Source organism: Dermacentor andersoni, chromosome 11, assembly GCF_023375885.2.
Source record: "Dermacentor andersoni chromosome 11, qqDerAnde1_hic_scaffold, whole genome shotgun sequence".
Classification (NCBI taxonomy): Eukaryota; Metazoa; Arthropoda; class Arachnida; order Ixodida; family Ixodidae; genus Dermacentor; species Dermacentor andersoni.
In genome coordinates this window covers 90,154,893-90,169,344 of record NC_092824.1, presented here as the reverse complement: position 1 = coordinate 90,169,344, position 14,452 = coordinate 90,154,893, and the positions used below count along the sequence as shown (strand labels likewise).

Genomic DNA, 14,452 nt, shown 5'->3' with positions numbered 1-14,452 from the left:
TTGCGGAACCTAGTCGTGGGGAGCTGTGACAGTTGCGGTGGTCTCGGAGCGACGAAAATCGGTGTGTCGCTGACTGAAAATCATGCCACGTGAAACAGCCTTAGTACGGCTATATTTCAGCAGAGCTGACTTTGGGAAGCCAGCAAAACCTACAATTGTGCCGGGACACACTTACAGGGACTGATGATTGCACACTTCCTGCATTTGCCTCTGCACTGCTGAATTTACGCAACTGCTGCATTAGAATGCAACATAACTTTCAGGAATGTGACAAGCATATTCAATAGCAACATAGTACGTACATAGGTGGCAATGTTGCTTTAGGTTGGGACTGCGAAAATGCGACATTGTTGGAAAAATGCTGCAGCGAAGAATGTATCAACGAGGTTATTTGTAATTTTTGTCTCACTTTGCATTACGCTGGTTCCGTGTTAAAGATCAGCTAAGAGTTTGTACAGCTGCGGCAGTGCAGAATGACTGCAATGCAGCTTGCATTGGAGCCGACACTAAGAACAGCCAGTCATGACCATTTTCAAATGCAGCAGCAACTACTGCTGTGTTCGAGCGAGGCTGTGGGCCAGCACACCAGATCCCTAGTGCTTTCAAAGGGTGTGAGAGCTCTTGTGTCCAGATTTGCTGTCTTTTATGTATCGATTCTCAGGTTGGCATACAACTGTTAAAGATTTTTTTTTTTCCACTGTAGAGTGAAGCAAAATATAAACAAACAGTTTTCTGTTCAAGTTGGCCACCTTCTCTGGAGCTTTTCATCCATGCATAGCCTGCATTTGTGACTAATCATGCTTCCTCATTAGTAAATGCACAAAATCTTGCTGTCATTTTAGAAGTGACAGCATTGTTATTCCAGTTTTCAAAGTGATGTCAAGAGGCGGGAATGTTAGTAACTGCACTCGCGAGTGTTTAAATGGGTGACCTCAAACACATCTTTAATGTTGGAGGACCTATATATTATTGCTGGAATGAAGAGGAGCTTCCTAGATTCGTAGTTGTTGGCAATACCAGTGTATACAGTAAACCCTCGTTAGCTCGAACTTTGATTTTTTGAAATATGGGTTAAGTAGAAATGTTTTTCCTGGCTCGCTACCAACTCCATGTATTTTTCACCTCTTATCCCGAAATGCTTTTGTGTTGGACTTCGGATATCTCAAAATCTTGACTGCAAAAATGTCAGAGGAAAAAGTCATTTACCCAAACGTTTCCATACTTTGTGTGCAGTCAGAAAGAGAGGACTGCAAATTTGTAGCGAATTCCTCTAATTTTACACCAACTCTTATCATCCACCGTTCATGGCCGGCTGCGATCTTATTCATTATGCTGGTGGAGTGTCGCTCTGACCCTTGACTAAGTGCGAGAAAGTGCCAGTGTGTGTCGTGTCTTTCTTTCTGTGGATCGTCTTAGGTGTTTGCGCTGTAAAGTTAAGTTCAGAATTATGTACCAACTAGGCCCAAATGAAGTGTTACTGACACGTGACCTCAGCAACATGCATGCTCATGTGCGTGCGGAGCATTGTCAGCTTGCTTATTGGCCATGCTTTGTTGTAACGCAGTGATTTGGGCTTGTTGGCAAGACATCGTGAGGCTTATAGCGCGTTAAAAAGACAAGGACGAAAGTGAGACGTGACACACACAGGCGCTAACGCGTATGATGTACGCGAAAAAGCTGTATATATGTATGGGTCCCTTGCTCGAAATAAACGTTGTTGCAAGTTAGTGCCTGTGTGTGTCACGTCTCACTTTCGTCCTTGTCTTTTTAACGCGCTATAAGCCTCGCCATGCTTTGTGTTTCTATGTTTGTGGATCCATGCACTATGCACATTAAAGAAAACCCAGGTGGTGAAAATTAATCGGGAGCCCTCCCACCACCGCATGCCTCATAATCAGATCGTGGTTTTTGGGAAGTAAAACGCCAGAACTTAATCTTTCATTTTTAATCTGTGTACTACGATGTGGTTTCCGATGGTTTCTTATTGCGTTTTGTCAATGCGACACTCTGCCCGCGTTATCAATGAGATAAGCCAGCTGGGAATGGCGAATGAAAGAGTGCCATATAATTGAGTCAAAGGCATGGCTACAATATCACGGCCCTTGGGCAGTGTTACCGGTTAATTACTTTTTTGTGATACAAGCACTTTTGTGATATTTCATGTGACTGTAAGCTTTGGACATGTTGGTGCCTACGTGCAACAGCGTTTCCTTGACTCTGTGCAAAAATTTCTATTGCACGTACATGCTCGACGTGTCGGGTGCCGAGTCACTATATCATGCAGAAGTGGTCTACCGAAAATACCACTCCTGGTATATTGACTGAGCTTTTATGAGAAATTTAGCAGCTGCTGGCACCTATGCTGAACAGCTATATGTTGTCTATGCACGGCCAGGGGCTTATATTTTCATTAATTTGCTTATCTCAAAATTTTTCCATGTCTTAAAACTTCAAGTTAACGAGGTTTCACTGTAAACTGAAGTAGGTGCAATAGAAATGATGTTGCTTTTGACCTATTGCTTCTTAGGTGTGCTTCCACTACTCGATTTTTCCCATTTGCAACATGAAGAATAGCATGCATACTTTTATTTTTTCGTTTCAGTCTTTTTATGCACCTTATTACGTAGGGTGTCTACCATCAGAGAATTCGTCAGTTCTCTTAGATTCAGGGAAAGAAAAGAGAATTTTCATTTAGAATGCTTTGAGTTAGGGAAATTGGTACCTACAGTAGTTTTGGCAAATATGGCTGTATGGCTGAAGGAAGTGATGGCTTCAAGTGAAAAGTTATGGTGTCTTTTGCGCATTTTGAGGTTAAAATAAAATAAAAAAAAAGCCACAGTGTGCTGTATTTATGTATCGTGTTACTTAGTTCACAGATCTGAATTGCAGGGCTCTGTGGACAAAAACAGCTTGTATCACACAGGTGCACGACGACGCTTGCTTGTCAGGTAGCATCTTTTTTTCTGAATCGGGCTTGTATCCACACTCTATACATGCGCAACAACTTCCCACGGTTGACCTGCAGCCTTCGGTCCAGGTGGTTCTGCTCCTCTTCAAAGCCACTATTGGCAAACATCTTGGTCAATTCGTCTGGAAAGTAGACAAAAGAAAAAAAAACAAACTAGAAAGCTTAATTAAAGCAGGACCGTTGAGCCACAATGACTTCTCTCTCCCATTCCTTTTTTTCTTTAACGCTCTTGGACTTAAGGTGCCTTCAATGCAGTAACTTGCGAGCATACAAAGGAACAGAATAAGTAAAGTTAATTGTTATTATCATTTTCAAGTCAAATGTGCAAGTAATTAGGTATGCAAACATATAACTTGCTGCAGGTGGGAGCGGAACCTACAGCTTCCGCATTGTGCATGTGATTCTCTACCATTTAAGCTACTGCCTCTCGCCCAATTTTTCAGGTATTTGCCCATGTGTGCATGGTTAGCTAGCACTACTCATGGCAGTAGATGTGGAATGCCTTTTTAACTGCAGGCATCACTTGGTACCTTATCTTGGAAGCAGGCAACTGGCCAATAAACTATGCTACCAGGATGTATGGCATCCCTATTCTCTTATTTTCTTCCTGTATCATAACTTCATATTAAATAGCCAGCCAACCAAATTGTAGACTGGATAAAAAAAAAAACGTCCTAATATGGCAGGAACTCTTCCACTGAAACTGCTGGCTTCACTGCCCTCATACTTCATGCAGTGACTGAAATTGATTGCCGGTTCTGAAGAAAAAAGAAAAAGGGCAGATCCAACGCACATGTTGGAATCAAATGTAAAGAAGGGTTTCGTGAAGTGGTTAATTAAATGCTACACAATTAAATGCGATGCATATAATTTTTCTTATTTTCATCCCATGCACTGTGTAAACTCCTGCAATGTTTATGCACTATAGTGTTCACAAGCTATGATGAAATGCAAACAGTCATTCAGGCTGATCGACAGTGTGCAGCATTGACGCAGCGTTTTCACGAGGACAAAGGCGATCTTTGGTGCTCGTCGAGGGAAGAATGGTGAGGAGAGTTGTGTGTACACAGAAGTATGACATGACCCTTTGCATCACCGTGGCGCATACTCATTTTGGGGAATTGGTGCATACTTAGTGGTCCAAGGGTTGGATAGCCCAAACACTATGTAATCAGTTAAAAAAAATCTGAGAAGTTGTTGGATATCATACACTATTTCATTAAGTCTGTGTGATGTACATCATGATTTATTGTTTTATTACGTAGAACAAAGATGTGCTCACTTTCGCTGCTTTGTCAGCCAAACTTATAGCACACCACCCAGTGTGATGTACGTAAGGAAAACAAGTGATCGATGCCATGAGCGTTTAGCGTGAAATAAACAAACATCATGAATTTAAATTCATACTCTGATATTAAATAAACCATAATGTTTGGTAAGGTTGTGTGTTCCAATAAGGTTGCGCGCCGTATAACAAATTGAATATATGGTCTATCATTTGATTCTGTCCTTGAAGAGAACATTAACCTGCAGCAAATGGAAATATTTTTTTCAAGCTTCACATTGTCAACTGTGCCCAATGAAAATGAAACTAGGGCAAAAAATGTAAATTTTATACTGGCCTCGGTGAACACAAAGAACGAGAAGTTATTTTGTAGAGCCTGCTGCATCGCTCAGGCAGCCACCTTTCTCAGCTAAATCGCAATTGCCTTCATTCAAATTGCGCTCGTACAATGGCATTCACAACTACGTAGCTATTGCTTAATTCTACTGTTGAACCTCTTTACGACGAAGCCAAATCCGGCACGAAAATAACTTTGTTGCATGAAAAATTCTTTATAAGCACATGCTAATCATTACATGAAGATAACTATTTCATTTACTTAGTTATATCCATGTTTGCTGCGTGGATTCTGTGCCTATGTGCTTTTGTTGCAACATTATTTGGTATAAAAGCGACGCTATCTGCCATAGCCATTCCAACTAGAGAAAAAGTGCTCTTTTTTTTTTTTCCACTTTCCTACTGCACTTCTGATTTATTCTTGGAGAAGGTATACACAGATTCATCTTGGCTCACGAGATTGGCTTTCAAAACTTCAATCTGATACTACATGAACGCGTATGCTCCTAGAGTCCCGAGTATGCAAACGAACTTCTAATTTGTTCCTAATGCTTCACCTGTGCTTTTGATAAAGTGCACTTCAAGATGTGCAGTGTAATGACACAAACTTCCTAAGGTTGCAAATATCAGGATGTCAATATTGTTTTTAATTAGTGGTGAAAAAGGCTGTATATATAATTAATATAGGAATTCTATATTTGATTGCATTCTGGTACTATTCGGGTTTATTCAGACTCTACAACTATTTGCACACACCAAGCAGTGAAAGGTTTAGGAGTAACCCACTTCAGGTACTGCATGTACTATTGTACACACCTTTAATTGTACTTAACATGTGCTACATGCAACCTCAGACAGTTTTAGTAAAAATATAGATAATATACGCTCCCAGTCCTCAAGAACCTAAATTTGTAAGTGCAACAGGTTTCATTCAAATTGGTTAAGCGATTGATTAATGAGGGTGTTTCTGGATTTTGTGTGTATTTGAACAGGGAACTGAAAGCTGACCCTTCACTGAAACTTTATCTTAGCACTATCTCTCAGTATTTCTTTAAGCAACCCAGAATTCTGATGACACTAATGCGTGCCTCTTTTCGTAGTCTCATATTTGCAAAGTTCAAGTCCTGTGCCAATCGGATCAAACGACCACTGCACGTGGTCCGAGACGTATGCACAGTTACTTCGCTTTGTCGCTGTCACCATTTGCTGAAGAGGTACTTGGGGTTGTCACCTTGAGTGAAGAAGTACACCCTCGTTCCATCTCCACGAGCGTAGAAGTTGTCCTCGATGCACCGTCCATTCTTGAACCTCAGCTGCGCCATGTCGTAGCGGCCGTAATCTCTGAAGATCACCTTTCCTCCCGGCTTCAGATACCGAGCCACTGAGTCTATGACGTGTTGCATCCTAGACATGAAAACAAAATGGAATGACTGAAAACAAACCTTGTAAGAGTGAGTGCTCCATACTGCTCCGAGAGCAGTGTATGAAGCAAGAGTGATGTTTCACCAAAGCATATTCAGAATCAAACAAACAAGTTGATCAAATTCATAGCAGAAAAAAACGAAAAAAAGAAACAACATACAGTTAATTATTCAGAAGGAGGTTTGAGAACACAGGTCTGTCTGTAGGGGGACCTCCTGTGAAAGGTTCTACGCAAGGTACATGTAATTGCCAAAACTGCATTAAAATGGTAGTACACTAGTTTCACTAGAAAAAAACAAAGCAGAAATAGGCAAAAAAAAGTGAATGTGACAAATGTGAATTTTGATAATTTGTCTAGTATGCAAACAGTTCTTCTGAAATGTATTACCATGTGTTTCATGCGATATAGTCGAGTATTCCAAATAGATAAAATGCAAGAAAAATGTGGTACATTGACCACATGACTTGAACTTTGCAAACATGATACTAGGAAGAGCGGCAAATTTAATAGGATTAGTATTTGAAACAAAAGTGCAAAATAAGATGTTTCACTGGTGAAGAGGATAGATGCCATGCTGCTGCATACGTTTGCTACAACCGGCAGTGCATTAAACAGTGCGAGTCTTACTGTGCACGATAATGTGCTAGCCCACTATCGCAACTTTTCAGTTAGGGAGGGATACAACTTTCCGGTACTTGCCTATCAGGGCTGATGGCGCTAAGAACAAAAATGAGCATCACAATGTCCAAGCTCTCCTCCGGGAACGGCACATCCCATTTTTTTGTCACATCGCAGACAAAGGCGTGGCATCTCTTTTCGTCATAGTCCTTGTGTTCCTAAACAGTTTAAAACAGAACACAAAGCAGAGCTAGTAATTGCCGGAGTAGTGAACCATCGTAAATTTAGTGACCACACGAAATTCCAATTTGTTACTAGCAGCATATTTAGCATTCATCAAAATAAACAAAGCCACAGTGTCCGAGTACACAGCTTCAAGAAGTTCGTAAACTAATGTGTATCATTAAAGCAGTGCATTGCACTAGTAGGACATGTGAACGTGCCAGTGCCATTTAAACTGACAGTGATTCATATTTTGGTAACCTCATATGTTGCTAGCTTTTTGCCCAAACAGTGGAGTATATTCTAGTAGTCAAACAAAGCCAGAACTGTTTACAAAAGTGAAAACAGGTTGGAATGAACCACATATGCTAACAATCTAGAATGGTTGTGACACATAAAACTTTTAATTTCAATACAGCAATTTGGTGTAAACGGCTGCTAAAGATGGCTTGGCTCCAAAACAGTGTTGCTGTATATCAGTAGCTTCTACTGTCAGACATGTGTAGTCTGGTTAGTCATGGTTGGCTTGTTTCTGCCTATACATGTTTCATTCTGGCTTAGCTGTATATTGTACAGTACCACTGTAAATAGAAATTTTATAGTACACGGAAAGAGAAAGCTTTAAAAGTTGTGCATATGCTCTTCACTGCTTGCTCTTGCTGTGGCCTGAGCATTCACAAGCATTTATTTTGTAGCAGTTAAGATTTATTGGTTTTTCAATATTGCGTAAAGTAACTGAAGAGTGTTTGCCAATTTCATCAGTGATTTGTTCTTTTAGGTGTCTCTGCAACAGCTTCAAGTTTATTTTAAAAATGTGAATATATACCTTCAGAACAGAAACTGCTGTCGATGAGAAATCGCAGCCATACACGAACAGGCCTGGGTCTCTGCATGTGAATAAAAATACATGAGGAGCTGGTGTAAATTCTTGTGGATTTCAAGATTAGTTGTCTGTAAGATAGCGCCAATCCTGAGAGACCGTGAGTAGTATACGAGCGCACTCATTGGCTATCTTGTGATGCAGATCCGCCAAGAACCAATAACTTGAAAAGAGCACTCTGTCTGCATCCTTTGTATTGTGCTTCTGTTTCAAAGCGTAGCTCTTAGACTCCCATTCCTGTGGCGAGCATCGGCGGCGTAACCGAGCGAAAGATGAGAGCGTACACCGCGCGCAGCAGGGTACGACAAAAGCGGCGAGAGGGGGGGGGGGGGGGGTAGCAAAGAGGAGGGTGCAGCGGAACCATGAGGTGGAAAGTGGAGGAGGAGAACGTGGCGAAAGCGTGAGAAGAAAAGCGTAGTGCCACGCAAGATGTACTTTGCGGCGACGACGGCTACGAGATGGTGCCAGAGATGGTGCGTGTCGTCTGGGAGGGTCTGCCTGCGGCAGCTGCTTTGAACAGTGCCCACGCATCACTCATGTGCTGGCTCTTGCGATCTCCAGATTAGCGAGGCAGTCGCGCCCCACTTAGCTCCGTTTGCATTGTGCCGCATGGGACAGATTGTTCATGCCAGCCAAAACATAGCGAAATGAAAACACGTATGGAGGCGCGTTTAAATTTCACATTAGGGAATATCGTAATCCTCAAATAATTTTTTTGTACTAAGTGGCTAAAATACCGAAAATTAAATGAAACCAAGGCCTGGTAGCAGGACATGGGTAAAATGGGAGGGGTCCTGACCTGGCATGCAGGCCTAAATAGGCTGACTGGGATGTTCATGAAACAATAGGAAGTACTAATGCTTTCCATGCCTTGCTAGCTTATAATTGCTACACTGAAGGAAACTGTACTAGGTGCTGCAGTTCTAAACGTCCATTCATTCAGAAGTTTAAATGCTAATGCTGACTCACCTGTTCACATCTAGTATGGGGAACACTGTATTTCCCACACCGCAGCCAATCTGGAAAGAATGAAAGAGCAGATTGGCTAATTTGTGACCCAGAATTGGTTGCATTTAGACTCCTTGAGCAGCTCTCCAGAAGGCAGTGAAAGCTAGAACATAAGTTGGTCTAAGGAAGGGCTACAAAAGTTCATAAGCCTGGATATTATGTTACAAAATGTGCCGGTGTAGTGTAGCTATTGAAATAGCACAGGGAAATCGTCCTATAAGTGCATCCTTTTGAATGTATTATGCATGTTGCAACTTATAATGATCACATTAACTTGAGAATCGGAACATTCTTTTCTACTGCATAGCAGCGATATTTCTATCCATATTTTTGTTGTCAGTACTTTGAGAGATTTCCTTCATACATGCCAAGACAGAGAATTCATGTCAAAGAGAATTCTGTATAGGGCGAAATATGTGAAGCCTGCACTAAGGCACTGAAAACTACATTTGGAGACTAGGAGATGATGCATATTAGCAGTAGACATGCATGCAAACATCAAACTTGTTTCAAACGCAGGACTTAGTCATTAAAGCCATGGTGTGTTTCCACGATTGATCACTTTTGGTGCATGTTGATTGGCTGAACCAGTGGGCATGAAGCCCGTAACACCACTGTGGTGTTGCTTTAGTTTTACATCATATCACACAAAAGTGAATGTTTCCCTGAAAGTAATCAGTCTTGAATGCAGCCTCAGAGGCGAAGTGATGTCAGTGCAACCATGCTATAGCTCTGATATGGGGCCCCATCTCAATAGACCTGCTCACAACACATACATATGGGTCCTGCTGACACCATAATGTCTGTATTCACTGGTTTCTTACTGTCTATTGGTCTCTACACACATGCACACACACCAGAACTAATGCCTACTGGTGGCATGGCGAAATTGGTCTACTCAATAAATTAAGCATGGCATTATTGGTGGCTAGAGCCAGTGCTTTTGCACTACACGAGTTGATGTGGCTGTGTAAGACTCAATGCAGATATCGGTGACAAACCTCAAGAATCCTTAGTGAAGCTGCCTTGCCTGGATATCCTTCTGTGCCATCATCCTGTGGTACATCCTTTGCAGGAGATTTACCAGGCAGGAGCTCAGGGAATTCCACAAACAGCCAGTGCCTATCCTTGAAAAATCTGTTGCTATGGATGCCATAGAACTTGTCCCAGTATTCTGCTGCTTCAGCTTCATATTGGTCTGTTGAAAAACACATTGCATAAGCTTCCAAACTCTTTCAGGATAAGTAACGGCTCGTACCTCTGACAGCTGGTTCCACTCTGATGACAGAGTTCTCATCCACCTTTTGTTTTGCAGCTTTCAGCTGTTCTTCGGTCCAGCAGACGTCGTCCCTGTGTAAGCATGTTTATATCCATGTAGCACCAGGCACCACACTGGTCTGATTTACAGGATTGAGCGATGGTGGTTAAATATAGGTGTTGATAAAAAGAAAAGAGTCGTGTATACCTGTCTGACAAGTCTTCAGTGATTTTTAGAAATTCTGGGAGTGGTTTCGTTGTATACAAAGCGGGTAAAATCGCCAAACGTTATCGATAACTGTGACGTGTGAAGTTAGATGAGTTCATATTCCGTCGTGGGAGACACCCACTCCATGAGAGCCCAAAGCTCTCGTGGCCTGCAGGACCTGAATAAAGTTGATTTCCTTCCTTCCTTCATATTCTGGTCCTGACGGGGGACACATAACCTAAGAGGTTTACTTGCGGACACTAGGCTCGTGTAAATGAAATATGATTATTGGAACTCTCTTGAATATGTCCGAGACAAAGCACTCCAAAGAGGCCCTTTCTCGCCCCGGACTAAGCTAGAAATTTTCGACACTGGTTTATCGCCCATCATTGTGGAAATACCAAGCTTGAGGAAGCCAAACGCGCATTTTCTTATTTTAAACTACCCGTGGCATTGACACGGAGTTGAACGTAACATACGCAGCAGTAACTATAAGACAGAGAAAGCCCATACGTGTAGACTGAAAATGCACTCCGTTAGTACGAACGTTTGTTACAAACTCACGTTTCTTTAGTAGAGTAGTTTGCTGGGCCAGACGTTTCTTAAGCATGTGCGAAAGAACCTGAGCACACGAAATAGAAGCGAAACAAAACTTGTACTTGCCAAGCATTGTGTTCAAAGACTCGGCTGTCGTCATCAAGGTAACGTTGGCCAAACTGAGGCCTTTTGTCGGTTTCGTCCATCGTGTTAGAAATTGCGGAGCGTGTTAAGTTCGGGTATGACTGGCGTGAACGTCCGACCGGATTCGACGACGTTGGAGTGGTGCCGAGTCAAACAGCGATCACGGCCTGTCACGAAGCTAAAGGCTCCATAGCGAGTCTAGCACTGTTTAACAGAATTCATTTTGCAAGCACAGGCATTTATACGGCCACAAGGCGATAAGTCAAGACCTAAACATGAATTCGGCCACACGCTCAAAACTCACGATACAATACAATGTATGATGACGTTCATGGACGCTGCCATTACTGATGTCGATAGCGACAGAGCTAACGCTTTTGTACTGGGTATGATGGCTAGAGAAGTGGCTGAAATTTAAGTTACCAGAGCCATCGATATGAAATAGTTTATTTTAGGACATATTTACGTTTTGAAAAGCATTACTACGATAAAATTGTCGCAACAAATGCTTTGAACAACCACGATGTGCGGTGACCAACGTACCCGGATGTTCCGCCACCGATTGGGTTAGGTGCCAGTAAGCTAATACGAACAAAGTTTTGATCTTTCCTTCAATATCGATGCCTCTGGCGTTCTAAATTGTATGCCAGACTGCTTTTTTGTTGTAGTTGAGGCGGAGATAGCGCAGTACACCGAAAGCATGGCATCCGAGATTCTGACACACCACCGTCCTTAGATAGCGGAACGCCGTGATACCGGAGGCTTTACAACGTTTCAGCTCATGCAGCGATTTGTCGCGAATATAAACATATTGCTTCCATATCGCTTTCTGACGTGTTTTACAAAGACGAGCAAGTCGCAGCGGAAGTGATGTTTTCAAGTGCACCTTACAAACCTTGCATTGACATTGTAACCATTAGTACTAGTTATATCAATAAGAACACAAAAATCTTGAAGGGTTCTCGAGGAGGTTGCTAACACCATACAATTGGTTTCAACAGCGCGGAAGTGCTCGATGTTTTTTTTTTTTTTTTCAGTGTCAGCGGAAACACCCGATATGGACGTTCTCTGTGTTGGCAGTCTTTGTGTCATGGCCTTTTGGCCATTTGCACGCGTTGTGATACACACACTTTTCATGTCTCAGCTTGTTCTTTTCATTTTACAGGCCCGCGTGTGCAGACGTCGATGTGGGTCAACCTATCGTGCAGCTGTACAGCAGACCCCTTGAAAGCTGGCTTCTCTGCAATAAGGTTAGTTTTGGGGAAAAGCTAAACTATGGGGGGACACCAGGGTGAAGTGATTCGAATGAAATTAGACGACGTGAGGTTGTCAAAAACATACCTAAACTTAGTACAGAAAACACAAGAACGTTATTTGCACCTCGCCCCAAGGTGAATGCGGCCACCGCGCTAAGGATATGTATTTGTGGCTTTGATTGCGCCCGATGTATTTTTGTTGTTGTTGTTTTGTGTGGGGTTGCAATGCTGTTCTCGACTTTCTCTTCTTGTTGAAAGGGATGCCTGTGTGCGCTGTAATGCTTCACACTATGCGGATATTGTTAATTTCTCTGTTACAACAACATCTTTTATGGGCCCGCACCTCCGGTCGTTTTGATGTTCGTCGCAGTCGGTCACTGGAATTCCGATATTCTTTGCGAGAGAGAAAAAAAGAAAAAACCAAGGGAAAAAAATACATCGAACTTCGACCAACAGACTGGCAGTCCAGAATTCTACCTCTCAGCCTCTCTGCCGATTTATGCTGCAGCAGTGGAGAATACTGATCCCGGTGAGCGCGAATGCGCCAGCAAGTGCAATGATTTGCTCACGCCCGCTCGGCATCTGTGTACTGGATAGCTAGAGCTTGCGTGCGCGCCATCTTCTTGTTCTAGCCAGCTGTGGAGGCGGTCCTAAATTAAGTTGCTTTTTCTACATGTAATATGACAGTGAAAAATATAGCGGCGCGTCTGCTTTGTCTTTTCATTAGTCATCTTCTAGCGCTCGGCTTCGTCTCATATGTTTACACGATGGCACTGACGTCATCTTGTTTTCTTCGATGACAGCGTTAGGCCTATTAACGGGGTAGCCGAAATGTACATTTGGGAAAAGTCGGACGAATCCAGCAGTAAAAAATATGCGGATTTCACGCACTGTGGGAATCGAAGTACGCGAAACTTTCTGTGCTGTTTGACGATAATTAGCGGTGATGTTGACGGTGAATGTTTAATTTCTTCAACGTTTAGTCCAACACGAAAGTGGTGAGTTGATGTTAAACGTTAATTTGCGTGCACCACTGCTGTTTGTCTGCGTAGTACAGTACACACAGGGGGACGTGTTTGCTTGAGGCGGTATTGCGCGCCATACTTCAGAACCTCCGAGAGGGTTGAGCATATTCATTGCCTCACATGGCACATCGCATCGTGGCAGAAGTATTCAGCTTTAATTTAATTGTGGGGCGGTACGTACGTGCCAAAACCACAATCGGATTATGAGGCACGCCGTAGGGGCGGACTCCGGATTAATTTTGACACCGTGATGTTGTTTAACGTTTCCCTACATCCAAGTACTCGAGCGTGTTTTTTTTCTTTCGCCCCCGTCGAAATGCGTCTACCGCGATCGTGATCAAACCCGCTTCCTCAAGCACAATGCTAGCCGCAGAACTACCGCGGAGGGCACAGAAGTGTTGATTTGACGTGTGACCGCCTCCGTAGTGTCGCCTATAGACCCTACGGTGCGCTTTAATGCGGCTCTGCTTCTGCACGCCCTGCGTAAATTGCCCGCTTGACAAATTTGTATGGTGTTTATTTTTCAGAAGTAGCAGAAACGTACCGTACGGTACCTTGAACTTACATTTATCCCGTTTGCCCGCAACCTCTGTCGTGTCCATAGTAGTAGCGTTTCATTGCCTTCTCACGTCGCCTTTTCCCTGTCCCCCACCCCCTTGTGTGGGGACTGCAAGCGAAGAGTGGCGAGGCTGTTATTCACTCCTTTCGCGACTGCGACGTTTCTACCAATTCTCTGCCTCCTCTCCACCATTTTGTCTAGGTTATCTCTTGTCTTGCACGTTAGCAGAAAGGTAAGCGCTGCAATTTTTGTAATGCTATTCGGGGTCACGGATAGTTACAGCTGTCAAGAGGCTAATGTGGCAACGCCAAGGGAGCTCCAGAGGGCACTTGCACATTCGACACGGTGCAAAAGTCCAAACGAGTTTCTCGCGTCGCCTTTCCTCTTTTCCGCGCTGCTATCGTGTATGCACACGCTCTAAAACACCCTCCGACGCGCTGTGCCAGGATAAAGAGTTGCTTTAGTAAAGACTGCAAGGGCTAAATCCAGATAGGCTAGAAAAGGGAGAAAAGCCGAGTCTTTCTACTTCACCATCTGAAGTCGGCACTCCACTACGCGTAATGTACCCCTCAACATGTAGAAGAGACTTCCAATTCTGCAGTGCGCCAAACACCTCTTACCACATGGTTTAGGAATGCATAAAGAACCCGCGAACAATGCTCCTCCAAGCACCAACAGAAGACCAGTGGGAGGCCCAGCTGACAAGCCCAAGAAGGCCTGAGCACC

General features: G+C 43.2%; 1 protein-coding gene across 1 annotated transcript; it reads right to left on the bottom strand.

The window, feature by feature from the left end:
- Nucleotides 1-2,941: 2,941 nt before the first annotated feature.
- On the bottom strand, nucleotides 2,942-11,224 carry Mettl2 (methyltransferase-like protein). Its single transcript, XM_050167272.3, has 8 exons — nucleotides 10,869-11,224; nucleotides 9,999-10,090; nucleotides 9,742-9,938; nucleotides 8,702-8,751; nucleotides 7,679-7,739; nucleotides 6,712-6,848; nucleotides 5,821-5,993; nucleotides 2,942-3,090 (listed from the first exon to the last, which is right to left on the bottom strand). The coding sequence occupies exons 1-8, from the start codon at nucleotides 10,946-10,948 to the stop codon at nucleotides 2,945-2,947; spliced, it is 936 nt and encodes a 311-aa protein (XP_050023229.1). The 5' UTR covers nucleotides 10,949-11,224; the 3' UTR covers nucleotides 2,942-2,944.
- Between the last annotated feature and the right edge of the window lie 3,228 nt (nucleotides 11,225-14,452).

What these genes read in the sequence shown, in the direction of transcription:
- Mettl2 (XM_050167272.3), bottom strand. Translation starts at nt 10,948, where the DNA reads ATGGACGAAACCGACAAAAGGCCTCAGTTTGGCCAACGTTACCTTGAT. An exon ending in GTCTTTGAACACAATGCTTG is followed by an intron (nt 10,091 to 10,868) that starts GCAAGTACAAGT and finishes ATGCTTACACAG; the next exon opens with GGACGACGTCTGCTGGACCG. An exon ending in CAGCAGTTTCTGTTCTGAAG is followed by an intron (nt 6,849 to 7,678) that starts GTATATATTCAC and finishes TAAACTGTTTAG; the next exon opens with GAACACAAGGACTATGACGA.